This window comes from Polyodon spathula, chromosome 1 (assembly GCF_017654505.1).
Source record: "Polyodon spathula isolate WHYD16114869_AA chromosome 1, ASM1765450v1, whole genome shotgun sequence".
Classification (NCBI taxonomy): Eukaryota; Metazoa; Chordata; class Actinopteri; order Acipenseriformes; family Polyodontidae; genus Polyodon; species Polyodon spathula.
Genome location: NC_054534.1, coordinates 90,601,966 through 90,629,234, shown reverse-complemented (window position 1 = coordinate 90,629,234; position 27,269 = coordinate 90,601,966). Strand labels below are relative to the sequence as shown.

General features: G+C 36.6%; 1 protein-coding gene across 10 annotated transcripts in view; it reads right to left on the bottom strand.

Moving 5' to 3' along the window:
- Nucleotides 1-27,269, bottom strand: part of LOC121324101 (LIM and calponin homology domains-containing protein 1-like) — a 156,045-nt gene that overhangs the window by 4,981 nt on the left and 123,795 nt on the right. For 7 of the 10 annotated variants that reach the window (XM_041265575.1, XM_041265593.1, XM_041265619.1 and 4 more), the window contains 8 exons: nt 26,144-26,172; nt 25,150-25,263; nt 23,389-23,481; nt 22,640-22,807; nt 22,150-22,274; nt 21,486-21,592; nt 19,358-19,472; nt 18,871-18,954 (listed from right to left, as the gene is read on the bottom strand). In XM_041265575.1, the coding sequence (XP_041121509.1) occupies nt 18,871-18,954; nt 19,358-19,472; nt 21,486-21,592; nt 22,150-22,274; nt 22,640-22,807; nt 23,389-23,481; nt 25,150-25,263; nt 26,144-26,172 (835 nt within the window). Of the gene's footprint in view, nt 1-8,767; nt 8,978-18,870; nt 18,955-19,357; nt 19,473-21,485; nt 21,593-22,149; nt 22,275-22,639; nt 22,808-23,388; nt 23,482-25,149; nt 25,264-26,143; nt 26,173-27,269 lie in introns of those variants that run through there. The other 3 variants (XM_041265611.1, XM_041265584.1, XM_041265601.1) reach the window with 3 other exon arrangements.

Below are 27,269 nucleotides of genomic sequence, written 5' to 3'. Positions count from 1 at the left end.
TAAAATGGAACTTTTTGGCCTAAATGCAAAGCGTTATTTTTGGTGCAAACCAAACACAGCGCATCACCCAAAGAACACCATCCCTACTGTGAAGCATGGTGGTGGCAGCATCATGTTATGGGGATGTTTCTCATCGGCAGGGACTGGGGCACTTGTCAGGATAGAAGGGAAAATTAATGGAGCAAAGTACAGAGAAGTCCTTGAGGAAAACCTGCTGCCCTCTGCAAGAAAGCTGAAACTGGGACAGAAGTTCACCTTTCAGCATGACAACGACCCAAAGCACACAGCCAAAGCTACACTGGAGTGGCTAAGGAACAAAAAGGTAAATGTCCTTGAGTGGCCCAGTCAGAGCCCCGACCTAAATCCAATGAAAATTTGTAGCATGACTTGAAGATTGCTGTCCATCAACACTCCCCAAGGAATGTGACAGAGCTTGAACAGTTTTGTAAAGAAGAATGGTCAAATATTGCCAAATCTAGGTGTGCAAAGTTGGTAGAGACCTATCCCAACAGACTCACAGCTGTAATTGCTGCCAAAGGTGCTTCCACCAAGTATTAACTCAGGGGGGTGGAGACTTATCCAATTATGATCTTTCAGTTTTGTATTTTTAATATATAATTTTTTTCTCAATGAAAACTTTTCCCCCTTAACAGTGTGGAGTATGGTGTGTAGATAAGTGGGAAAGAATCCTCATTTAAATGCATGAAACTCTGAGGCACTGACACAACAAAATGTGAAAAACTTTCAAGGGGGTGTAGACTTTCTATAGGCACTGTATATATATATATATATATATATATATATATATATATATATATATATTATATATATATATATAGAGAGAGAGAGAGAGAGAGAGAGAGAGAGAGAGAGAGAGAGACTTGTCACATATTTGGAGATAAAATTCATTAGATGTGATCGAAAAATGACAAACTGTTTTAGAGCAGGTGCAGTGACTTTTTATTGTGCTGATTAACAATTGACATCACGAAGATGCTGCAAAATGATCTGTTACTCTTGGGCAGGTGTTGTGACTCTTGGTCTCCCAGTTTGTGGCCTGTCATTGACAGAGTGTGTCTGGTTATACCATCTCGCCAGGTTTGAAATTGCTGGCTGTGAGCACCCAAGATGGCGAGCCACAGTACACTGCCCTAGTCCAAAGCCGATTTTAGGGACGTGGCATATTGTTTTTTTCTGTGATTTTCTTTTTTGTTTTTATTCAAGCTTGCAATTCAACAGCTGAAATCACTCCATAGCCAGTGTCCAATCAACTCGCTCACTAATTAGATGATTAAGTCATTAAAAAAAAAAAAAAACATCTTGTCAATATCCATCATTTAAATACCTTTTTTTTTTCGAAAATAAATGTGTTCTAATAGTGATAGAGCACCAAATTCTAAAGTTATAATAATAATAATAATAATAATAATAATAATAATAATAATAATAATAATAATAATCATACGGCTTTAACTTCTAGCACTAAAACAAATACAAAAATCTAAAAATTAAAAAGAAAACAAATTACCATACCCATTTTTAGCTCTATGAAAAAACAATCCCTTTCAGAACACTGTGCCACTGAAGCACATGCTGTACTAGAAATCTGCACATCTGTGCTGTAATTGTTACACAGGGCTGTTACTTACCTATAAACATTTTATTTTCACAAACACTTGACGATGTTAAAAAAAATATATATTAACAACAACAGCAGCAATAATTAAATATAAATGTAGCTTTTACTTTGTAACTGTATATTTGGACTTCCATAAGCTTTTTTGGAAGACAGTGAGATAAATACACCATCACTATCAGAATAAAGTAAAATGTTTACGGCAATGACGGCACAGCGATTGTATCTTGTGGTTTATTGTTTATTGCTATGGAATAAATAAGAAATATAGGCCTACTCAAAAGTTACTGTTTGTAACACCAAGGAAAGTGCACTGTCAGCAGAATACATTACTTTGTTGCTGCTTATTAAAGTCCACTTTACTGCACTTGTGTGCACACTGTACTTTAGCATGAACATGCAAAAACGCTTTGTACTGTTAGCTGTTATATCGTAAATAGGAGTCACAATGATAGCAATTGTTTCGACAATCATGATCTCACAGCGTTGTCAGGATTTAATGCCTATTTCTCCTTGTTTTCAGGTGATGGAGGTAAGTCTGCAGGAGTTAGAAAAACACTCCGCAGCCACAGAAAAACAATGCCCTAACCAAACAGAAGTATTGACCAGAACAGTTTTTCTCAGTGGCCATATATTTACCACTTTTGGTCATTTAATTTGACTCTCTGTATACCAAGATTATGAAACTAATTAATTTCAACAGTGCAAGTGTATTTCTGTTGAAGTACAGTATGCAAAACTGTAGGAAGAACAGAAATACCAAGAACAAAAACCAAATATGCATTCTTGTGAACTATGCCAGGAACAAGGCATGAAACTAGCAGTTCAGTTTAGTTTATTCACGTTGTGCTCAACAGGGATAACATAGATGCATCAACAGTGCCAAGCATTTCAAATAAAGACCTAATTAGTAAATAAATATAATAGCAATACAACAATAAAACAAGTTACACCTAGAGATTTGGCCAATCGCTGAACTTACTACTTTAGAATATTAAATGACCAGATGGAGAATACTGTATAACATGTTTACTGCTTCCACTGTGCTGAGAATGTTCTTCACTTGAGTTGAGAAAAAAAAAAAAAAAAAAAAAAAAAATATATATATATATATATATATATATATATATATATATATATATATATATATATATATATATATATATATATATATATGTCTGTGTGTGTGTGTGTGTGTGTGTGTGTGTGTGTGTGTGTGTGTGTGTGTGTGTAGTTCAAAAAGAGAGATAAAACAGCCTGGGAATTTAAATCCTTGGTTACCACTCCTCCAACAGCTCTGTAAAAATGATGAGGCCAGTGTCACCAAGGACATATACTGTATGAGAATAGACAAAAATGCGGTCAAAGGACCGATACGGCTATTCATCGCTCAAGTTTGAAGTTGGTATTGTTTTAAGGCTCTTCTAACTAATAATGCCTCTCTGTGGTCGGAGTGTAAGAGAAGACTGTAGTCATATCACACGTGACTTTAACCAAATTTTGGTTTACAGCATTGTTTACCTTGTTGATAGTTATGTGCTTGAACAGGGGACTCAAATTGAATTCCTTCCCTTGTAAGCTTTTTGTCACTATGTAACTCTTATTACTAATAAGAGTAGCGAGTTGCAATTAACACCAATTTAGTTCGATCTATTTTGTATTTATTTTTTCCAAATTCCATGTCTGTTTTAAACTCTGAAACGTGTAATGTAAATATGGTAATGCAATTACGTTGCAATTAATAACACAATTAACTCAGCAATAAAGTGTACATAAAAAATAAATAAATAAAAAATAAATAAATAAATAAATAAATAAAAACTTACGTTACCAGTATGTTGCCTCTCATTCCCGCTGTCTCGTTTCAGAAAAGTAAGTTTCTGCAGTCTTGCCTTCATGACACTGCCTTCACAAATTATTTGACGGGATCTAAACATTTGCAAGGTTTTGTGTGCATCGGAAAGGTTCCTCCTCACACTCTCGTAACTCATTGTGACAACACTCTCGTAACTCATTGTCTAACCGTTGAAACTTGAGGAAAACTAGTATTGTGCTTTAAAAAAAAAAAAAAAAAAAAAAAAACCTACAATAAACTCACTTTTGACCCTAGCTAATCTTCACTTAAAAAAAAAAAAAAGTGGGTCAGATCCTGCAAGGCGCGCTTTCCTAGAGAATATTTTGTTTCGGGTAAGATTACGTTTAACCACATTGACATCAGTGCCCCTCTAATAATGTTATGGTCAATTATGGGCCATTTACCGCCAATCTGTAAATACATAGATTGAAACATGTTGTTAAGAACTTGTCAGACAGCTTTCATTGTTTTTAGGAAGTATTGTTTACAGCTGGCGAAATGTGTTATACTAAACATTTCTGTCTTTACCCCACGTTTATGTGTTGTGTGCGTGTGTGTGTGTAGATATATAGATATATATATATATATATATATATATATATATATATATATATATATATATATGAGATAAGGCGTCTTCTGCTTCCTTGAGTCACAAGTTAACCTATATGAACGCAAAGGTTTGTAAACAGGTTGCCATTTCGTTATGCATTTGGATATTTATTAACGAAATGTACTTTGTGTATAATGATTTACACAACTAAACGATAATATGGGATTATCCCATTTTCTGCTTATGATTATAATGTACAAAGTCATAAAAAGTTTTGAATGCCAGTAAAGCTGATTGTCCCTTAATCGTTTTCCAACTAGCAAAGGCTGTAATAGACAAGTATTCAATGTGTTACTGAAGTAAAAGACAGTAAGCAACCTAACCCATCCCTTTCCCTGGATATTTTTCACAGACCACAACTATGGGTGCATAAAGATGGCTTTCAAAAATGTTTTAGTATTATTGTTACTTTTTGTAATGCACATTTATTATAATGAGCATTTTCATTTTATGCCTTCCATATTTTTGGTATTTTTCCACTGTAAAAGTACTGGTACTGTAGTTCTTTAAAAAAAAAAAAAAAACTCTGTGGTAAACATTTCGTTTTTTCTTGGTGACATAGAAGTTACTATTTTGTAGACAATGTGTAATGGTAACTTTGTGGCAGCACCATGGGGTCTCCTTGCAATACTGTTTTGTTTTAATGCAGCATTGTACTGAGTCCTGTCTAATGCCTAATGAGATCAGGTAGTGTGAATAGGTTGTTTATGCATGCACACACTTTCACCACCACAGTTAAAGGGCATTAAAACAGAATGGTAGTAAAAGCATTACAGATTATACATTTGAAGTATCTGCTTGTTCTAAATTAATGTAGAAAAACAAGCAAATTCGCCCCTCCAGCAAATTATCCTATTTGTCAGGACATGTGGAAAGAATTCCCATGCAATATGTTGTTGTTGCTGAGGAGTGCTGCAGCTGAGTAGAGTGGAGCTGCAGTTTATAGCTCTTGGACTATAGAACTGCATCCCAGCGATCTGCTCCGAATCTGCTCCAAATCTGCATGTTGTTTTTCTTCTGCACTTCTTTACTACTGCTATACCCCATTAATGTCAGCACAGTTTGATATGTTGCTTGGTTTGGCTTCTGTTTTTCCAGAAGTTGCCCTGCCTTCTCAGTTTAATGAGCCACATTTCTTCAGCTTCTATGATTCCTTCATTCAGACTCATCTTTATCCAATATTGTTAGTGCTTCACCCGGACACTATACAACTGGAACGCTGCAATGTCTGGGGGCAACGATAGCACAAGGGCAGCTACATGGGAATGACGGACCATTGGTAGTATGGTACCACAGTAATATTGCATATTATGACAATATCAATGTTACCGAAGTGGTATTTTTCAACTTTTCTGTAAGGATATATCTGTTGAATACAAAGCCTGCATGCTTATGTAACGGAAAGTGCTGTGTGCTACACTGCCATTTCGGAGCCTTTTTTATGGGTTTGAGGTTTTATGAGCTATCTTCAAGGTGTATCAATAGCACCTGCAAACTTAGTTCTTTCAGACATTTGAAAAAGTAAACTGTTATAGTTGTCATATAAATATTATTGTCAAATGCAGTAGAAATTTAACAACCAGACAACACTGGTGCCCAGATACTGTGTTGCTGAGATAATATTACTGTAATACCTGACCCTTTCCCAGAAACAATGATAAAGAACAGTGATAAATTGCATTTTTTCAAATGAAAGCCTGAATGTTTGAATTTTACTCCCCCTGGTATTCTTGTTTTTTGCTGCCAGCTTTTAAATCTTGTTGTCTGTAGGGGTATTGAGTGTAGCTTAGACTGAAACATCACAGATGCTAAAGGAGAAGCTTGTTTCAAATGCCATTTGAATTTCTTTATAGAAATTACCTCACAGTTTTCTGGTGTTTGCAATCTGGGTTCTGTGACTTGTAAACTCTGCCAACCGCAAACTCCATCTCAAAGCCAGGTAAAGGCATACAAACAAGCAACTGGCATGACATTTAAAGCTGCTTACTCTTTAATATCAGTACTGTATTAAATATACAACATAGTTTGGCCTCCCCCCTGACAGCCACCCCCTGCCTGCTTAAAAACACATAAACTACAACTCAACAGAAGTGATATTTGACTTCCAGGCAGAACTTTTCACCAATAAAGGAGAGCATTTTCCTCAAAGTTGAATAACTGTTTATGTTGATTGCAGCTTTTTGTATTTTTTTTTTTTAATGTAATATTGTACTGTATTATATTACATTTAAAAGTGTCAATCACATGTTTCAAAGGCAATAACTAGTGTTATTTTTAACATCTTTTTCATGTTTTATGGTTTATTGATGTATACAGAATATTAAGGTTGCCACAGCAGCACCTGGGGCAGGGGGTCATATCTATAGTATGTTCAAAATGACTTTAGATGAAAAAGGATGTCCAGATGACTAATACAGCTGACATTTCCACCCGTTTCTACCACTTCCTGTTATTTTCTTTCATATTAAATATTTCTGGAACATCTCATGCAACCTTGATTTATGAAAGGCTGTGTATATATATATATATATATATATATATATTATATAATATATATATAGATATATATATATATAATATATTATATACCCGACTGAAATGCAATCATGTATTCTGCACAATGAGTTTAATAATGTAGTAATTCTGAGACACTTTGGATCTTGAATGAATTAACACACACCCTTGGCAGTATCAGCAGTGTGCTTAAATAAGAGCATCTAGAATAAAGGTCTTGCCCTATAATCATCAAATACCCCTAAGCTTCCTGTGGGGGGAAACTGATTTAAACTTGAGGACTTAAAAATGTTGATTGTACTAATTTGATCGTTCAGTGACATAGTTCAAAATGAAATTATTTTTGCCAAACCTTTTAAAAATGTAATTATGGTATACCATGCTAAAAGTAAAGCATGGTAAAATATGGTAAAGTCCAGGTAAGCAGGGGAAATCATAGTTATGTTAAAGCTTATCATGATAAAACATTGTAAACTGCAAAATAATTGTGTGAATGTACCTTGTACTGTATATTGAAAACCACGAAATCAACAAACAGAAAACTAGTAGTCCCTATTCACAAAGTTTTACAGCATTTTTTTAAAGATGTATTGATGATGTAAGTGAAGTTCGATATTTATGATATTAAATTGCTGTGGACTACTTTATTATCAATTTCTATTTCATGTATCATAGACTAACTGTCTGTGTCTCCTTATTTATTTTTTTAAAAGGTTAAACCAGGCATTTTTTTTTTTTTTTTTTTTTTAAAATGGGGTGGGGGTGGGTGGGGGGGGTGGGGGTATATTAAAAGGTTTTGTTACGAGACCCCTGTACAGATTTTCGCGTAATGTTATAAAGCTTTTTTTTTTTTTTTTTTTTTTAAACTTGTAAGTTGTTTCTTGTGAATCTGTCCACTTCTTAAGTTGTCCTTCAGTGCTTAAGCACGGTTAAATACGCAGAAGTTATGAAAGAGATTAGGATTAGTAAAAGCATTTACATCTGCAAAAAAAAATAGAAGATTAATTTATCCTTCGGTAATCTCGTAACGTGGTTTGTGCAGCTGTTTAGTTTGGTGATAAAATACATAGAGGAAGGATTGAATGCTCAACAGTGAAGCAATGTGTTCTTCCAGGGCAAGGAGAGAGAGAGAGAAAGCCACAGAATTTGAATACAAAGCACAGTACATTGACCCTGATCCGCTGCATTTTAAAATCAACTACGTTCTTTAATTAAAACAGTGCTCTGAATCTATAGCCTGCAGTCCAAATCCATTCTGTGGAGAAGTCATCCATGCTACTGGTACAAAAATCCAATTAAATCCAAAGCTATTAAACTGCAATATCCACCTTTTTTTCAGTCAATTCCAAATAGTCTGAAACTAACAACTTAGCCCTTGCATCTTATATGGTTTACTGGTGCCACCTGTGATGTAATGGAGCCAGTATACCAAAGGTGCCCAATCACATCCTGGAGGGCCATTCCACTCCAGGTTTAACAGGTACAATTAATACATTTAACTACTTCAGGGCCTGGATTGAGGTTTAATTTGTTCAATTAAACAATTTAAAACAGGGTCAGAATAAAGATCATGAGTGGAAGGGCCCATGCTTTATACAGACCTGCTGTGTTGAAATATTTAAATTGTGTGTTCCTGTCTAGAAAGTCAGCAGAAAAACAAACAATCTTCCAGCTATGCTAATAGAGAATATGTTTTCACCCTCCCTAATTCAAGAATGAGCAAGTTTCACAACGTTTAACAGAGGCCTTGTTTCAGGGGGTCCTAAAGCTGATCCAAACATTTGTACGGTTAATAAGCTTAAAACAATCAGCAAACAAAGACTTCTTGTTACAAACTCTGTGTCTGGGTGGTAGCTCAGATCATTTGGAAATCCTGTTTTATAGAATAAGCCCTTTATAAACTTGCTGGCTTTGGATGTTATAGGTGTTAACAGAAGCATTATTGTATCATTGTTTACACTATTATATACATCAAACTATAATATTATTTACAACACTTGGGTAAAGACCATCGTTTTTTAAATTACTCTCCCAAGCACTTCACAATATATAAATTATGAATTCACTCTATTGATTAATAAGTTTAATTTTTAACTTTGGTTAGACAGTTGGTACAACAAATTATTTTTTAAAATTTAAATTAAAACTTGCGATGCAGTTTAGTCATGTCACCTTACCTTGGGCTAATTACATACAGGACTCTTTCAAAACCAAGGGTGCTGAAAGATCTCCTTAGAAGGCCAGCGATTCGTGCCTGCAAGGGTCACTGCTTACTCATCTTGAACTGTGTGGGCTGCATTTGGCTACGTTTAATTGTATATTAAGAATGCATGAAGTGCCAACAGGAAAAGGAACAGACCTGCAGAATAACCACATAAACAGATTCTTCTTAAAACAAAGTGTTGGTAAATTTTCTTATGGCTTACTCTAATGATAAAACAAATCAGTAATTAGGCTTTCAGTGTGCACATGATGCTGCTCTGGTCACCAAGGGGCTGTTTTATAAGATGCCAAACTCTTGAATAATGTTTAGGTAAAATAAAAATAAAAATAAATAGGTTATGAATCTTTCTTTATCAGTCTGTACATCAAGTATTTTGGCATTTCAGCATCGTTACTTTTGCTTCCTCACCCTCTAGTATCCTGCTTAAAATGTAATTAAGAAACTTGCTTTACCAGAACCAGCTTAATTACAATGTGCTTTAAACAAATAACAAACAACCTGCAACCTTCTGTTTTGCTTCCCATACCCACTGGCTTCAACTGCTGGGCTAATTAGCTTTTTTCCCCCGTTATTTGAGAAGGGTAGGACCACTTAGCTTCTAATGCATTGTTCGAGTGGAAACAGGTGTGGTGTCCAGTGTTAAAGGTTTCTGTGATTTGGGCTGCTGTAGCACATATGCCACTTGTCACAATATGCTGCATACTTTCCTTCAAAAGGAACTTTAGCATACTATAGAAATGCACAACATCTACACATTTCTCTTAAAAATAAAAGAAGATAATGACATCGAGACTGTGGCTGGGATTAAATGAAAACTTTGACCCACCCACTAATAGAAAACTACAACTCAGTGGCGGCTTTATTTTTGTCAGATGCTTCTTTCTTCTACTCGTAAATATAACCACTATCAAGTATAGGTTTGTAGTTTGCTATTAGCTTTTAGGTCAGTCCTTTTACATACAGTTAAAATAGTCAAAGGTCTCTAGAGCTCTGGCTGGCAGACATTATGCTTGACTAACATTCAAATTCCTCTGGGATGTGAGGTCACTGATTTAACCCTAACATGCCACTTCATCATCTAATCACAACTATACACAAACCTCTACTTCATGCCAATACAAAATTAACCAAACTGTACTTTGTCATGGTAATGTATGTGACTCAAATTGAAGTAATTGTTTGTTAGTTTAATTTAAACCAAGCTACTCAACATCCTGCTTAATCAGTAAAATCTTCAGCCATTATTTCAAAACACTGTGTCAAGTCCGTTTGGAGCTGCTACATGTATAGTACTTGCTTTTCCTTATCAGGGTCTACAGTCTGACATTTGAGGGTGACAAATGCCAGAGCCTTCCACCCTTATTATAGTTTCCCTTCTAAATGAATGTATTGTTCCAGTAGTTTACAGCAATATCAGCAGTGCTTAATCCTTCCCTATATGTCCAGAATCCATTAGCGTAATCGTTACTTACGTTTGTCTTTCAACCATTTCAGTCTTGTGGGAATATTGTAAAAACCTTCCTTGGCCTGAGTGTAACGGGCTAATAATATGTCATTAACTTTCCATCAAGTTTTATAGTTAAGCAATGAGAGTATTTAACAGTGTAGTCTCCATATATGCCTATATACAAATAAAACTCAGATTGGTTTATGACATAAGACAAACCTCTATAAAATGGAATGAAAAGCATCAAAATGAATGAGTCAGTTCCCCTTGCCATATCAGCAGCATCACAGTTTAATCTGGGAAATGAAATAATATCATGCTAGATCTATTTCATTACAGAAGTTACTATACAGTGTGCAGCTAACTGATTATACTGTACCCGCATGTTTGCAGGCTACAGGTGCCTTGATCTGAATGTGTTGGAATCACAAAGACATGCTCCAGCTATACCTACTGAAGTACCCAGGCAAATACAAATGCACTACACTTGGTTACACAGTAAAAACTACAACTGAAGACGTTGAGAAAGACTTCTAGTCAAAAACGATTGTTACTGAATTGATTAAGTTTCCTTTAATATATATCTTTCTATGAACAAACATATTGCACAAATTAGTAGCATTCTACATTTTTATATTAAATAAAATAAATAAAAGCAGGAGGTTTCTTTTCATAAAATAAGCAGCACAAAAAGTGAGTTATAAAAGCACTGCGTGTAAATTCTAGGGATTGGGAGTCCATCAGAACACACCGTCACAGGAGGGTTATTATGATTATCTTAATAAAGTCAATGTGAGGTACATTTTTATCCCATTACCACTCGAAGTCTAATGAGCAAAGATGTTGTTGGCTCATTTTTCTTACAAACAGCCATACAGCATTGTTTTTACAGGTTATTTTTTTTTTTTTATATACCTAGGAAATAGTCAGGCATCTCTTTATCTCTTTTCCTGCATTGTCTTGGTTTGGAGGATTTTGATAATCTAAATGAGGACACCAACTGCCTTTACCTTGGAAGCAGAAGTCCCCCCTCAATCCCTCCATCCCCACAAAAAAGTTTCCTAATTCCAGAGATGACCACCTACTGTACTACAAACACAGAGAGGTTTAGACTAGACAAACTGTGCCAGTCAGGTCACAATCCAAATCCCTAGTCACTGTAACAATAAACAAAACGCAGCATATTCGGTGCACACTTTTTAAAATGGGCAGATGGGAGACGTGAAAGTTGTTATTCATTACATCTCCCTGCCCTTCTCCAGTGCTGTGGACAAACTGCAAATCAAAAAGTGCATACGACATAAAATGAAACAACTTTGCAATAGGGATGCCACAGTATTAAATTCTGACGTTATGATAACCATGGTATATTTTCTGAAGGTTATTGTCCTATTGTTATAGTGTCTTTTTATTATACAGCTATTACAACCAGTAACCATAAAAAGTAACAATTTAAAGAAATACACAGAAGTCATGTTCAAAATAAACTCCATGGAGCTTTTAACAGCTTTACATAGCTGGATGTGTTTTAACTCCTTCCATATTTTAACGTATTTAATATTTTCAGCATATTTTCCCCTATTCTCTCTCCAACTACATAATACAATAAACATCCTATACAAAAGGCCATATTTTCAATAAGCTTCCACGTCAGAGCAAAGTTTAAAATATTTTTTTTCGAAAAATAAAAACAAATATAGATTGAGGAGACATTAGGGACAGACACACTATTACATTAGGGACTGCAAACTAATTTTACATATAATGGTAAACTGCAAACTCAATAACCGTGGTATGGATAAACGATCATGGTATCAAAACTGTGGCAATGCACACCATGCTATACCATGAAACTGGTACACCGTGATGTCCCTACTTTTTCATTTATTTTATTTTGTGTGCCCCATTATTTTACCACAGATTTTGCTCCCCAATTTGGAATGTCCCATTATTTTTTCTCCTCACCACAGCAATTCCCCACACAGCTCAGGAGATCTGAAGGGTCTGTGGATGTCCTGCAATTCCACGACCAAGCCAGCTTCCTCTTTTACACCCCGGATGACAAAGACCATCCCTGCAGGTGTCGGCTCTGAGCTCACTGGGCGCCTGGCCAGCAGGGTTCGCTGCAGCGATATGAGAAGCTGTCCCTGTCAGTTTTAAGAAAATTCAAAGACGGGCGACTCCGTACAGGCAGGATGAGAACTTGCGCTGTTGACTCACACCACGCGGCTGTGCTTTTACCAGATGAGCCACTCGGGGACCCCTGTGACATCCCTACTTTGCAAGCGATGAAATTTTAAAACAAGAAAACAAAGACATTTACTTAAATTTGAAAATGAGATTTTGTTTAGGAAGAGTCTCATTACTTTTACTTCTGTTTTGAGAGGGAAGAGGATTCTTTTTGTTTGTTTTAACAATGAATGACAATTTGCAGGTGGGTTTCTGACTGTCCAACATTATAGCAAATGTTTTATTAGGTCGGAGTATTTGTTTAAAAAAAACTGATTGTAGCTAACAAAATTATGCCACACATTTTTCACACCATGCAAATCCATTTCAATGTGTAGTTTTTTAAAATGAAATATCTGCACTACACTGAGAAACCTCAGTTTGCAGGCCTTGCTTTTAGACAGCACTGCACTTTCCTCATCATTTCACCTGAAGAGTGACAGAAGATGTATGGAATTACTTTGCAAGCTGTAAAACATGAGATATGTCATTCATGTTCAGTCCTGTTAAGGAGCTGTGCCTACATTGCATGCTCCTGCCTTCTCCATATCTGTAGCACTTAAAAAGACAAAGTTCTGCTTTAGTGATTTTTAGTCACATTAACACCATAATACTAAAGACAACCTTTTTCTTAATGTGGAATGCAATGGGACTGCACTTTCAAAAGTTGGCACCCAGGCTACAGTTTTATGAAGCTTTTACACACAAGAAGCAGCATGTTTTTCCAAAACATTACAGTAACTAGCAGACCAATAGGTGTTTTTCTTAACTACAAAGATGAATGTTGTCTTAAATCTTGATGTGATGCATCAGCACATTTTATGTTTTTTTTTTTTTTTTTTTTTTTGTATTAGGACATGCAGGGAGTTACTCTAACCATAAATGGGTGTTGGCTGCATTCCACGTGTGTTAATTCTAAAAACTGTTCACCTACAAAGTTGAGGTGGACTAATAACTCTAAGGTCTGACTATATACTCTTGGTTCAGAGTAGGGACATTGTAACCAACAATGTTAGCTTGAAGATTTAAGAATTATTTTTTTTATTATTCTACAAACAAGAAATCACCCATCAAATATTTGGATAAAATAATGGAAAAATCTATCAGCACTCTATCATGTTCCGCTTTACAATAAAGTTACAGTATTTATTCCCTTAGTAACATTTTTGTGAGTGGAAACTTCCAACAGTTACAAAGTTAGTGAGACAGTAATTGAAATGAAGTTGTTTGTTACTAGTTTTGTAACATAAAAGTTTGATTTACTTTAATGATTTAATTGGCCCACATTGTCACAGTTTCTTGCAACTGATTCTACAGTAACAACCCTGAACCTAATCCAATGATAAAGTCAAATGTTCCAATCTCTGCTATAGTCTCTCTTTCCACTGCGTTGCATTTTTACAGCTGACCTATTCACAGCACTAGGCAAATAAAGCAACAGCTTGGAAGATTACAAAAAACCTATGAAGGTGTATTACTTAAAATTCCAGACTAACTTATAGTACTTACACAATTCTCATGAGTTTTAAGTGGATGGCTTTAACATATTGACTTAAACCATCTTATAATAACAATAATAATGAAGGTATTATTTGTAACTATCAATCTCAAAACCAAACCAATTAAAATAGTAAAATGCATTAAACGGTATCTTTGAGAGAATCATCGATGAATTTCTTCAACAAGTTCAAAGCCATTTTCACAAAAGCCATCCACTTTTTGCAGGAGTGTGTCAAAATACTATACTTTCAGTTGCAAAAAGTAGAACATACTTTTACACTTGTGAAAAATATACATGAACTCTGTACCCAAATGAGACGTGTCTTGTTTCTTTTTACGTGCCTTAAAGTGGCTGGCATTTACCCTTATCATAAAAGAGTATGATCTCACTTCAATAAAATGTCATGCTGACAATACCTCCTGCTGCCACAACTGGGCAGAAGCGAAGGTATGAATAACTATGTATGCAATGGCAACTTGCACATTGCAAACAACTACCAGTTTAAAAAAAAAAAGGGGGGGGGGGGGACGACAGATATTTAAATACGCACAAATTAATATTAGAGACATTAGAATTCTGATTTCACATGAAGAAGTGATGTGAACAAGAATTTCTTACCTTGGCCACCCAGCTGAACAATGGTGACATTTCCTAGCTTGGGTAAAACTTTTGTTCCCTCTTTGTATTATTCCCTTCCAGATTGCTCTTCACCGAGTCTCACCCCTAACTTAGTTTAAAAAAATCCCCTCCAGCTCAAACAGCAGCCATGAATGAATGCAGGCAAAGTTTGCTTTTCTCTGAAACAAAGTTAAAAGCAGTCCGCCCCATCCTTCTAAGCAGCATGTTCACTTTCCAGTTTCCAGAGGCTATGATGTCATCAGCTTCTCTTCCTTGTTCCCACCCTCTTCCTTGCTATTCTTTCAGTCTGTCCTATCCACAGAGTTCAGAGGGGAAAGAATGCAGAGGCAGCTTTTAGCACAACCCCTCCCATTTTGAAAAACCATACCAACACAGAGTTGCAGTGTGGATTAGCCAGGAAGCTTGCAAAACTCAATAGCTCTCGCTCGACAGTCTTGTGTAAACACGGATGGGCTGGCATAATTAAAAAGCTAGTCTGCTGGCCAACGGCATAATGATTCCAGTATAAAGGCTGCACTGAGAAAGCGGCTGTTTAACTTCACTAACTGCAAGACGTTCTAAAGATTTGCCAGTTGCTTCAGACATTTTTTTCTTCAGCATTTTATTATTGCAATCTACTGTAATAAACCTTTTGACATTCTTATATGCTAGATACTTCTTTTCAACAAAAAAATTTATACATCTCCAATATGTCTCCAATTATATTGGTAATAATTTAACTATGCTCTATAAAATATTTTTCTCCATATAAGATTGTTTATGTTTTCTAACAATTCAAACAATGCTGTCCAAAAATTATAGTTTTAGTTCAAACAGTAGGCTAAATTCAGTACTGTAAAGCCATAAATATTTGCAAGCCTTTTATTATCATTTTTTGCATCTGAAAAAAAGCCGCAAACATTTTTGGCACAAATACAAAAATTCAGTAACAATACATATTTAGTATATTGCAACAGGATGCCAACCTTTCTGGAGCAAAATAGGTATTATGGGTGCGATACGCCGAATATTTTGTTCGCAAATATTTATGGCTTTACAGTAATCTAATTGATCAACAGGTCATCTAAGAGCTAGCAATAATACAGTAGCTCAACAACGTTGTTCCCAATGAGATGGCAGATGGTTTATTCAGGAATGTGTGGCCACTGGACAGCCAGGAAGCAACTTCTTCAATGAGGTGCAGGTGTTTAAATGGATCAAAAGGGACACATGACCATTTCTCAATTACTGTTTTTCAAATCCTTTAGGAAATGTGAAGGTTTGTGAAAAATGTCTCTTGTTCAACACTTTGGCTGTAGTTGTCTTCCTATATTTGCAACTTGAGCATGAATCCATAATAAATTATGATGCTCTTTAGTCATCATGTTTGCCAAGCTGTTTTCACTTCTATGGCCAAGCATCAGTAATAAATACAGCACATTGAGACAGAAATTGTATTGTAAAGGGGAGACGCAGACTTATTTGCTTGCATTCCAAAAGGTTTGGATGCACGTTTTGGATAATAGCATTTCTTAGTTATAATAGGAATACTCAAACTAAACTGTTTTCCAGATGGAGGTTTCACAAACCCACATTTTAGCCTATCCAATTGTTGAACTATCAGCAATTAATTACATCCAGGCATAGTATGGAGAAGAAGCCCATTTAGCTTTGCTCTCTGGATCATATCGGCCTACTGTAGTTTAAAGGTACACAGGCGGTTAGACTGCAAGAGCTAGTTCCTGGATGTTTTAAGGCTACAGTCATCTGTTATTTTTCTCAATGTGGCAATTGTTATTTTAGGTTTAAAGATGCAAAGAGAAGGCACTAAATAGCCACTAGTTTACAATGTGTAGACTTGGACACTATAAAACTTCATGAATGAATAAAGGTAAAGGAGGTCTCAGTAAGATTCAGCTTTAATGCTGATGACAGCCTAGCAAAAACATGATCAGAACTAATCGAAATGCACTTTGGACAACGGTGACAGACAATTTACATAGCAGTAGGACTGTGCTTTAGAAATATTTAAAATAAGCCTTACCTGCTGTAAACTCTACAAGTCAGCACAACAGAGTCCCGACATAAACTCTTAGCCCATTAAGTGCTATTGTCCTCTTTTTTAGAGTATTTTTAAATGGCATCTATCTGTTAACTCTAGTGTTATGATGTTTAATTTTATTAACTGCAAAAATTAAGTCTAAATGTAACTGTTTATTCTACAAATGCAGCCCTTCAGATGCTTTTATAATGCCTCAACATAAAATAAAACTGAAGACTAAAATGGATACTTTCTTACAACTTAAAACTTACATTAAAGGGCTCAGAATCAGGTATATACTACAAGCAGGTGGGTCAATGAGGATCACAATGTGTGCATTTACTGCTTATGTAAGTCAACTTTGCAGCAAAAATGCCTCTGGTCTGCATTTCCAAGACATGAGGTGACATTACATTTTCTTAAAACCAGCACGATTGGCACCCTCCCCTTGCAAGGATAACGGAACTGAGCCTTTTTCTATAATTTTTTATGAGATTGGAGAACACACTGGAAGGGATCTTAGACCATTCCTCCATACAGAATCTTTCCATATTCTTGATATCCTTCAGTCTGCGCTTATGGACTGCCCTCTTCAATTCAAACCACAGGTTTTCAATGGGACTCAAGTCCGGAGACTGAGATGGCCATTGCAAACTTGATTTTGTGGTCAATTAACTATTTCTTTGTTGATTTTGAGGTGTGCTTGGGGTCATTGTCTTGCTGGAAGATCCACTTGCAGCCAAGTTTCAGCCTCCTGGCAGAGGCAACCAGGTTTTTGGCTTAAATGTCCTGGTACTTGTAGAGTTCATGAAGCCGTTGACCTTAACAAGGGCCCCTGGACCAGTGGAAGCAACAGCACCACAACAAAGATCCACCACCCTATTTTACAGTAGGTATGAGGTTCTTTTCTGCATACGCATCCTTCTATCGACGCCAAACCCACCGCTGGTGTGCATGGCCAAAGAGCTCTATTTTCGTCTCTTCTGACCACAGCACCCGGTTCCAATCCAAGTGCCAGTGCCATTTAGCAAACTCCAGGCACTTACATTTGCTGGTTGCTCTCAATAAAGGCTTTTTCTGACAACCCTTCCAAATAGGCTATTGGCATGGAAGTGGCGCCTAATTGTAGATTTGGAGACCCCAAGATGCAACCAAGTTCTGTAATTCTCCAACTGTGGCCCTTGGATTCTTCTTTGCCTCCCGGACCATCCTCGTCACTGTGCGTGGGGGCAAGATGCACTTGCATCCTCTACGAGGCAGATTTACCACTGTTCCACTGGTTTTGAACTTCTTAATTATTGCCCTAATAGTAGTAAGTGGTATATTTAGGTTTTTCGCTAGTTTTTTTGTACCTATTGCCTGATTTATGAAGGTCAACAACCATGTGCCTCTTCTCATTTGTGAGTTCTTTGCCTTTCCCCATGGTGATGGATGACAAATGGATTTTACATGCGTGTTACCTCATTTTTATACCCCAGTGAAACAGGAAGCCATGGAAGGCCACCATACAGTTCCTTAAGACAGATGTACTTAAAAAAGTAGACTGTTAATGCCGATTTAATTTTGTTTGATTTTATTTATAAGAATCTTTAGGTGTGCCAATAATTTTGACACCTATCTTTGAGAAAAAAATATTATGTAATAAAAATAAATGTATTAGTAGAAAATAATATATTTTTCCCATATTTGCGCATAAAATATAGCTCATTACCTGTGTTGTTTATTTTATACAGCCTTTTTTGCTCATCTTTATCAAGGGTGCCAATAATTTTGGAGGTGCCCCTGTATATATATATATATATATATATATATATATATATATATATATATATATATATATATATATATATATATATATATATATAAATTTATTTTATTGCCCTCCGTTTACTGTTCTTTCTACATAGCTGAAGGGCTTTTGTCCAAAACCTCCTGAAATAAATGACTTTTTGATCATTTAAAACCTTTCCATTTGATAAACAAGCAGAATTTGACAAAGGGTGCATGTTCTACTTTGAATGTACCAGTATATCAAACGTGCACATGAGGTAAAGTGCATTGTTTCTAGCAAAGTAACCTTGTGTCTGGATCTCAAAGCATTGTGTTGTCTTGTTTTAAAAGGGTTAGGTTGTAAAGGATACCTCTGTATATTCTCCACTCACTCAGTTACCACAGATATTCTTCAGACCTACCTGTTGGGTGACTGGGTTTGAAAATTAGGTGAACATGGAGATGACTTAGATGTGGTTGCCAGTAAATTTTCATAGGACCCAGACCTAAAAAGAATGAGACCATCATTTACTTACTGATCCTCAGTGTTTACTAGTAATCTAAATACAGCATGATATTCCCTCAACTAGGCAGTGAATGCTTTCTCCAAGCTTCATTCTTACTCAACCGGTTTTGAGGTTAGTGCTCAAGTCCGGAGTCTTGTAAATGCAGCAAAGGAGAAGTACATCTTGTAAACAACGCCCAAAAAAATGACATCCACTGCCACGGTTGTAAATACAAAACTGGAAAAAATTGGAAAAAAGTTCAAATCACTAAGACCTACATTTTAAGTTGCAGAAATGCAAGTGTGAAACACAGACTGACAGGATTCTTCCGTATAACCATGATATCCTACTGTCTACCTGCAGAGGTGAATATTCACGCAAAAGAAATTATCACCATTCCAACCTTTTCATTCCTCCCGAGACAGAGGTCTGACTCCAGTTTCGATCCAGAGAGGCTGTCTTTCTCCAAACTTCCTCTGGCTGCTTCGTAAGGGGCTGCTGGTTGTTCCATGCTGCATCTAGATGGGGAACAGTTTGTTACACAATTTCACAAATATAAGTACACAGAAGTAACAAAACATTTCTGCCGATTCTTACGGAACATGCATTGCCATCTCTTTGCGAGTGACATTTTCTGCAAGGCAAACTTTTTTATGAACCAAAAAATTGTGTGTGTTTCTGTACATTTTTCAACCCTGCACTTTCAGGAGAAGTCAGATGATGAACACAGAGACATTCACAGAGATTGCATGATCGTGAAACTAACATTCCAAGCAATTAGGATGAATGGTAGTGCTCCAGTGTACATGGGGTATAAAGTCAGAGGATCAAGCCTGGATTGATGAGAGGAGCAACATGAATGCCTGGGGCAAAAGGGTACTCACACTTTTATAAGTCTATCAGTACTAAAGTCAAATAAAATGTATTACATGTTACAACATAACGATATATATATATATATATATATATATATATATATATATATATATATATATATATATATATATATATATATATATATATATATACATATACACACACACACACACACACACACACACACTGTATATATTGTTGTTTCCCAGGTAGATTAAATGCAGATTCAGGAATTTAAAGTATTTTTGTTAAATCATGGCACGAAAGGCAGATAAAAGTAAATATGACTTAATGTCGTAACATTTATTTTTACATGTCAGGATTTAATAAAATAAATGCTGTAAAGTACTTGTGTAAACTAGGCAAGGCTGAAGTCATGTATCATATTAGAAATTTGAGAGTGGTGGATTTTTTTTAAAACATCTGCATAGTTTCACATTCCTTTTATATATGTATGAGAAAAAGATGGGATTCCCTGGCCAAACCCACAGACTAAGACATTATGTGATATGACTTTAGTTTCCTGACCTGGTCTGACTTTAGTGGCATAATAATGTAAATAGGGTAATTGACAACACATGAGTCATCAAGGGGGGAAAAAAATGATTACTTAGTGATCTTAGTAACCAAATCACTGCTTTTCTTCTGACTCGCATGCTTTCAAAATCTCCGCAACCATGTGACTTCTGTCGAAAGTACAAGAGTAAAAAAACAAGCACGAGATTGAGATTTTTTGATACTTTCATTTAAGAAAATTGGAATTCATATTAGGAATAATTAGCAGATTAAACAATTAGTGCAATAAATAGTTTGATTATGTTTATGTTATAGTATACAATTATTACCAAATACCTTTTGTTGAAATGCTAATTTATCTATGCTTAGTTTCTTTTATTAAAAACTGACTCTTGGATTGAAACTTGAACTTTGTCCTTTTACATCGCAGGTTTAATACTTTCCAGTGGAAAAAGTCCCCTTTTTTCAAAAGGTCCACCTCCAGTGGAGCTTGCAAACTGTTTACATTTTCAACCCTGGGAGTCAACAGTTTTCCATAAAGGTATTGTTTGAGGTGCAAACTCCCATTTAACTTTAATCAAAAGGCAGGTCCTAGTATGTTCTTCTTCATACAACCATAAACAAAAATATTGTATTTGTTTTCATAGAATACATAATGAATTATGTACAAAAACATACATTTTTACAATTACGCATTGTATTGGCAGATTGATCTCTGGGCACTACTGTCTGACGGCGCACTTGTGTCACCGATTGGGAAAATATCTGCAACACTGCTGAATCAGAGCACTAGCCACAGGCCTCTTATAAAATCACATACAAGTAACAAGTCTGTATTCACCAGCCAATAAAAGGGACTGACTTTGACTAAACCTTCCCTGATCAATTTGATCATTATCTAGCTGACTGAATTGCCTTCAATTGTATAGGTTTATTTTTAAAACACTGCATGAAAGCTTTAGGCAACTCCAGGGGATGTGATAACACTGAATAGCCAGACTACTAAAGGGTTAAAGGCACAGCGCTCTGTATCATGTTAATCACACCCCTTGTTGTGCCTTACTGCTTCAATAACCCACAACTAACCTCTCAAGAGCCGGTAAGACAAACTTCACACCAAGTTTTCAGGGAAGCCTTACCCTGAATGAACTGAAGTTCAGATACTGCCGGCTGACTGTTGTCTGAAAGAAGCTTTTGACCGTTTTGCTGGCTCTGGGCGAGCGTTTCTGTGTGGCAAATGTATGAACTGTAAAAAAATAAATAAAACAAATTATAGTAAGAAGTTATTTCCATTTCATTATATACATATATATATATATCTATTCCTCCAGCAACATTTCTACATTTAAGAAACTAACAAACATTTCAGTGTCATTACGGGTGTAACATGAAAAATGTGAACTCATGACCTGCATCCACCATTTGAACTGTGCAGCGTATGTGAAAAATGTGACAGAAAATCCTTAGCAAGTTTCATCACATTTGGACATTCAATGTAACTTCAAATTACTGGGCTGGAGGACTGTGAAGCCTTAGCTGGAACTTCAGATTTTGTAGACAACGTGGTTTTATGTTAGAATACTTTGGAAAAAGGTTTTGTGCCTGTAGAAGAATTGCTTTCAAAGAACTGTTCCAAGACCTACGCATCCAGGGACCTCAATGGAAAGGAGATGTCCTACTTTTGTTAGCATTTTTCTCTCTTGTTTGTTAAGCTCATACTGTTGTTCTTTTGACTCAGTTAATAAATACTATCTGCACAAAGCATTCACTCCCAGATCATTTTTAGCAACTCCTGCAGAATACCTTTCTGTCACTTTCACTTGTTCGTCTGCCTTCACAGTGGGCTCCTGTTTATTGGCAATAGCTGGCTGATCAGTAGTTTCCCTTTGCATTTCAATCTTCTCACAACCTTCTGCCTTAGGCCTCTGCTAAAAAATCCATTGCAATATGAAAAAAGACATTTCCATAAGCAAAGAAAGCACATCTTAACAGTTGATATCTCTTTTCAAATGATGCCTATTTTTTCAGCAGTGTTTTGTGGAAGTAAATACTGACTAATGCCTTTAGGGTCACTCTAGCAAAAATGTTCTCCCATATGTTGAGGAGACATACAGTACATCAAATTGGTCAGTTATAATTTACTTTTTTTCTGTGTCATCAACTATAAAATGTATTATGTAATTGAAAACAAGATTGCTTTATCTAAAAAAAAAAAAAAAAAAAATTAAAAACTACACAATAGAAATGGATGCATTTGCTGCGACCACATCCAGGGAGTAGTGTTCTTGCTTACTGCCTGTTTCTCCAGGAGCTCCTGCTTGCGTTCCCAGTCTGCCAGCGACCTCACTATAGCGCCCTCGGGGTCCAGGGTTAGAAGAGGCTGCTCACCGCGGCTGGGGGAGGACAGCGTTGATGAACGTGGTGTTAAAGGGGCTGCCGTCTCCTCCAGAATTTTACGTTCCTGGAACAAAACATTTTTCTCCCTTTTTATGTTGTTCATCCACATCTGCAGTTTGTTAAGAATTTAAGTTGAAAAAGGGCTTCACATGGTTTATAAACATTCCTATATTATGGCATGAACACTAAAGCCCCTTGCTGTAATTCACAATGCTTAATGTAATTGCAACTATTGTGTGTGTTGATGTGCCAGGGAGGCAAAAATACGCTGATCCCTGGAGCCAGCATTACATTTCAGCCATCAACACCAGGCAGAAGGATATCTACCTCAGGTGGAAGGAAACGCAGATGGATCACATTAGTTTACATTAAAAGAAGCTATGTCTTAGTTGCTGCTTTGCGAGAGCCGAGTCCAATATCAGCATGACGTTTTAACACCTACTCTCGCAATGGAAATCAAAACCTCTCGAAATATACCTTAATAATTAAGAGCCATGTATAACAGAAAGAAAGAAAGTAGTAAAGAAAAACAAACAAAAAAAGAAAAAAATAGGATAGAAATTGGGAAGTGAAAGGGGAAAGGACAGTGGTAAAGAAAGGAGAGCAAATTTCAATAAAGAGCAAAAGAAAAAGCAGTCTACCTACCTCTTCATGGTACCGGCGCTCCTCCTCTTCCACCTCTTTCTGGGCTCTCTCCCACTCCTGCTTTAGCTTCTCCTGCTCCCGCTGGTACTTCTCCTGCCAGGGTTTCACAACACTTTACTCTTTAGAACTGAAACAATTAAATCAACTGGCAAGCAAGCAGCTGCTTGTGCAAGTTTTACAGTATACCCAAGGTTCATGAGACTGATTATCCCCCACGGTCTACTGAGGTTCCATCGTTTATTGTGCATTGTGACCCCTTCACTTTCCCATCCCAGGGCTTAACCTGGGCCCAGCACTAGCCCTGACAAAACCTTGTTCCCACTGTGCATTAAAGCAATGACTCAAAATCCTTGTTGTATTCAGAACAAACTGTCCACCCACACATATTAAACAGCAAAATCTTATTAGTATCAATGCAGGTGTTGAGTCTAATCAGAGAACCACAATCACAAGATTCTAGATAACACTGACGCTCTTTGTTACATATTTGTTTCAAGTATTTGCACACTGACTCTCTTGGTACATAAATGATCTACTCTAAATCTTGGCTATTTGTAAAGTGCTTTTATTAGTGTAGGAAGGCACGATAAAAAACATTTTTAGTGGACTCCCAAGTGGCACGTGGAGTGCAGGATGCACCCTGTAGCCTGGGTGTCACAGGTTCGAGCCCAGGCTATTCCATTGCTGACCGTGGACGGGTTCCCAGGGGGTAGCGCACAATTGACCGAGCGCCGCGGGGGGGGGGGGGCCATGCACACCAGCGACCCCTGTAGCTTGGCTGGGTGCCTGCGGGCTTGCCTGTAAGCTGCCTGGAGCTGTTCTCCGACGCTGTAGCTCCGAGGTGGCTGCATGGCGAGTCTGCAGTGTGAAAAGAAGCGGTCGGCCGATGGCAAACACCTCGGAGGACAGCGTGTATTCTTCGTCGCTGCTCCAGAGTCAGCGCAGAGGTGGTAGAACTGAGCCGAGCTTAAATAATAATTGAATATTCTAAATTGGGAGAAAATAATAGGCGACTACTAAATAAAATAAAAGAATTCCATCAGTGATAGCCTCAGCCTACCTTTATTCTAATTATATCTGTTCTGCCAAGTTATCGTGTCATGTTTTAATATGCTTTGGATTGTTGCTATAGTTCTTTACAGATAGGCTTTTAAAGCTGCTTGTTGAGAAATTAGTTTTTTTCTTCAGGGTTACATTGAGCAACCAGAATGCTGTACATTCAAAAGATCACATTCCCAAAGAAGCAGAACATGTTTCCTCCTTGACTGTGGAGCAAAGGCAGCATTATTTCCATTATCACACTGTAAAGCCATGCGTATGCATGTAAACATTCACTCCAGCTGCACCGCAAACATGCTCCCTGTTCCCATGGCACAGCAGGACATCTGGCAGACATACATATTAGAGATACCCTTAAATTAGACAAACTCCTTTATAAATTACCTGTTTTAAAAAAATAAAGACATTGCTTATTCTGTTGTTTCCAAAGATTTTGTTTAAATCAAAACAAATATGGCTTTCCCATCAGTGCTAGTCAAAAGCAGCCAATGTCTCCACAAGCAAAATGCCACCCATTTAAAGTGAAAGAGATGATTCCATGAAGGAATAGGTCAATGAAAAGTAATAATACTAAAAATAAAACATATCAAATGCCACGACTGTTAATGAGGTGTACTGGAGCATGCTAAACAGGACTGGTTGAGGTTGAATGGGAAGCAAGCCTGTGTCAAAGCAAGGTGAATGAAAGCACTGTCATTATACCTGAAGCAAGCGTTCCTGCTCTTGTTGCCATCTTTCCTGACGCTTGCGCTCCTCCTCTGGGTCCCAAGACCAGTAGTCATTGCGTTTAGGCAGAGTGAATGGAGGGGCTGGTGTCTAACAGGCCACACCAAGAGAAAGGAATGTGATAGAATGACGGTGCTCTCCAATTTAACAGTGTTAACCCTATGCTTTGGTTGCTATTAACCTGGATGAGAACTGATGTACAGTAAAATAAGTAGAAAAGAACATACACCTGGCAAGGTTTACTTATCACAGTATGAACACTGCATTTTAACCAAGTAGCAAATTAAAATAAAACATAAACAAAACTTAAAATATAAATGGTAATTGTGCATTTACTGCAGACAGTGGCATTGGTTATCATTACTGGGGTATTATCAATATTAAAAAAAAAAAAACTAAAAAATACCCACAACAACTAAAAATGTAAAAAAGTCAGATGATGCTGAGCCATGTGTGCTGAACTGACAAACCCCGAACTAGGTTTGCAATTAAGAATACAATACCTTTCGAAGCCGCTTGCTTAAAAATCAGAGTTTGATCATTTTACTTTCCTGCTCTTCATCAAATTTTTTTTTTTTTTTTACATAATATTTAACCACAATGCTTCAGCCCAATTTGAAATTCCCAATGAGTTAAGAAAAAAAATCCAATGCAACATTCCCTGTGGGTCCCCAGACAAGACTGGCAATTTGGAGTGGAAAGTATTTGAACAAATGTTCATGTAACTCATCCAGCACTGCAACTAACATAACAGCCATCACGTGTAGTATGTAGGGCAACTGAAGCATTGTTTGAAATGATCTCCGATAGCAAGAGGATCAACTCGGGTATCTGGTATTGATGAGAAAAATATGATTTAAAACCACTTCAAATATCCACTGCACCCAGCCAAAAAGCTTACTGGGAAACGGTACCAATCACTGCAATCTACTGAAAAGCTTTAGGTTCTCAAACAGTTTCATGTACTTACTTTTGAGTTTTCCTCACTTGGACCAGAATCTGTGGAGATGTGGCAGAGAAGGAGGTTAAAGCAGCTCTACATGATTCTAATTGCAGTCTTACTAAGTGAAGTAAAACAAATACTGTTTGGAAAGCAGCTCCCTTTTATTGGGCCTTGTTTCAGTGGACTTGGTACACAGGGGTTGGCATTGCCAGTGTCAAGTCTGACCATCTTATTAGACTTTCTCAGTTTTAAAAATCAGTGCCAGGGCTTAAAACCACAACTTACTACAATGCAGCACAATGCTTTCTCCACGGACCTGCTCAGAAAATCATTGCAACGCAAAGAAGGCAGCTCCCTGTTACTTTCACAAACAACTGCTTTATTACACTAACCTCAGCATTGCCAGATGTCATTAGTAGAGCCGACATGTGCAGTTTATTTGTATTAAATGCAGAGCACAACAACATCATCATCATCAAACAAGAGGTTATAAATACAACACAACATATCCCCACCCCTGTTCAACACAAATTAACTGAAAATGTTGGGAAGAGAGGAGACTGTGCATACATTCAGTGCTCTATTGTGCATTCCCTTGTACATGCAGCAATATTTGTAGTTTACCTTTGAAAGAGTAATAACCAAGCCCTATTTACACTATCAACCAAAACAATCAATAAAATAAAACTAATGCTCTTTACAACAACAGAAGGGAGGGCTAACTGATAATTATGGCAATGTTACATGTTAGCTGAAGTGCGGTGTGTTAGCAACACAAGTACGGCACTGTACATACATATCAAAATGTAAGTGTGCCTGACAGATTCCTCTAGGTATAGGCATCCTACTACATCACCAGGTAACATGAAGTATGAAAAGGGTTACAAGTCCTTTCTGTTCATTGCAATCACCAATATACTGGTACATGAAAAACCTGCAATTTGTTGTATTTCCTTTACTGGTATTTACTTTTGCTATGGGTCTACCTGGGAAAAAAAATCTTTAATTTCAAATTATACTTTAATACTCAGTAACCACTAGTATTGGTTATTGTACGTTGTGTATATATATATATATATATATATATATATATATATATATAGATATATATATAATATATAATATATATATATATATATATATACCCCCCCAC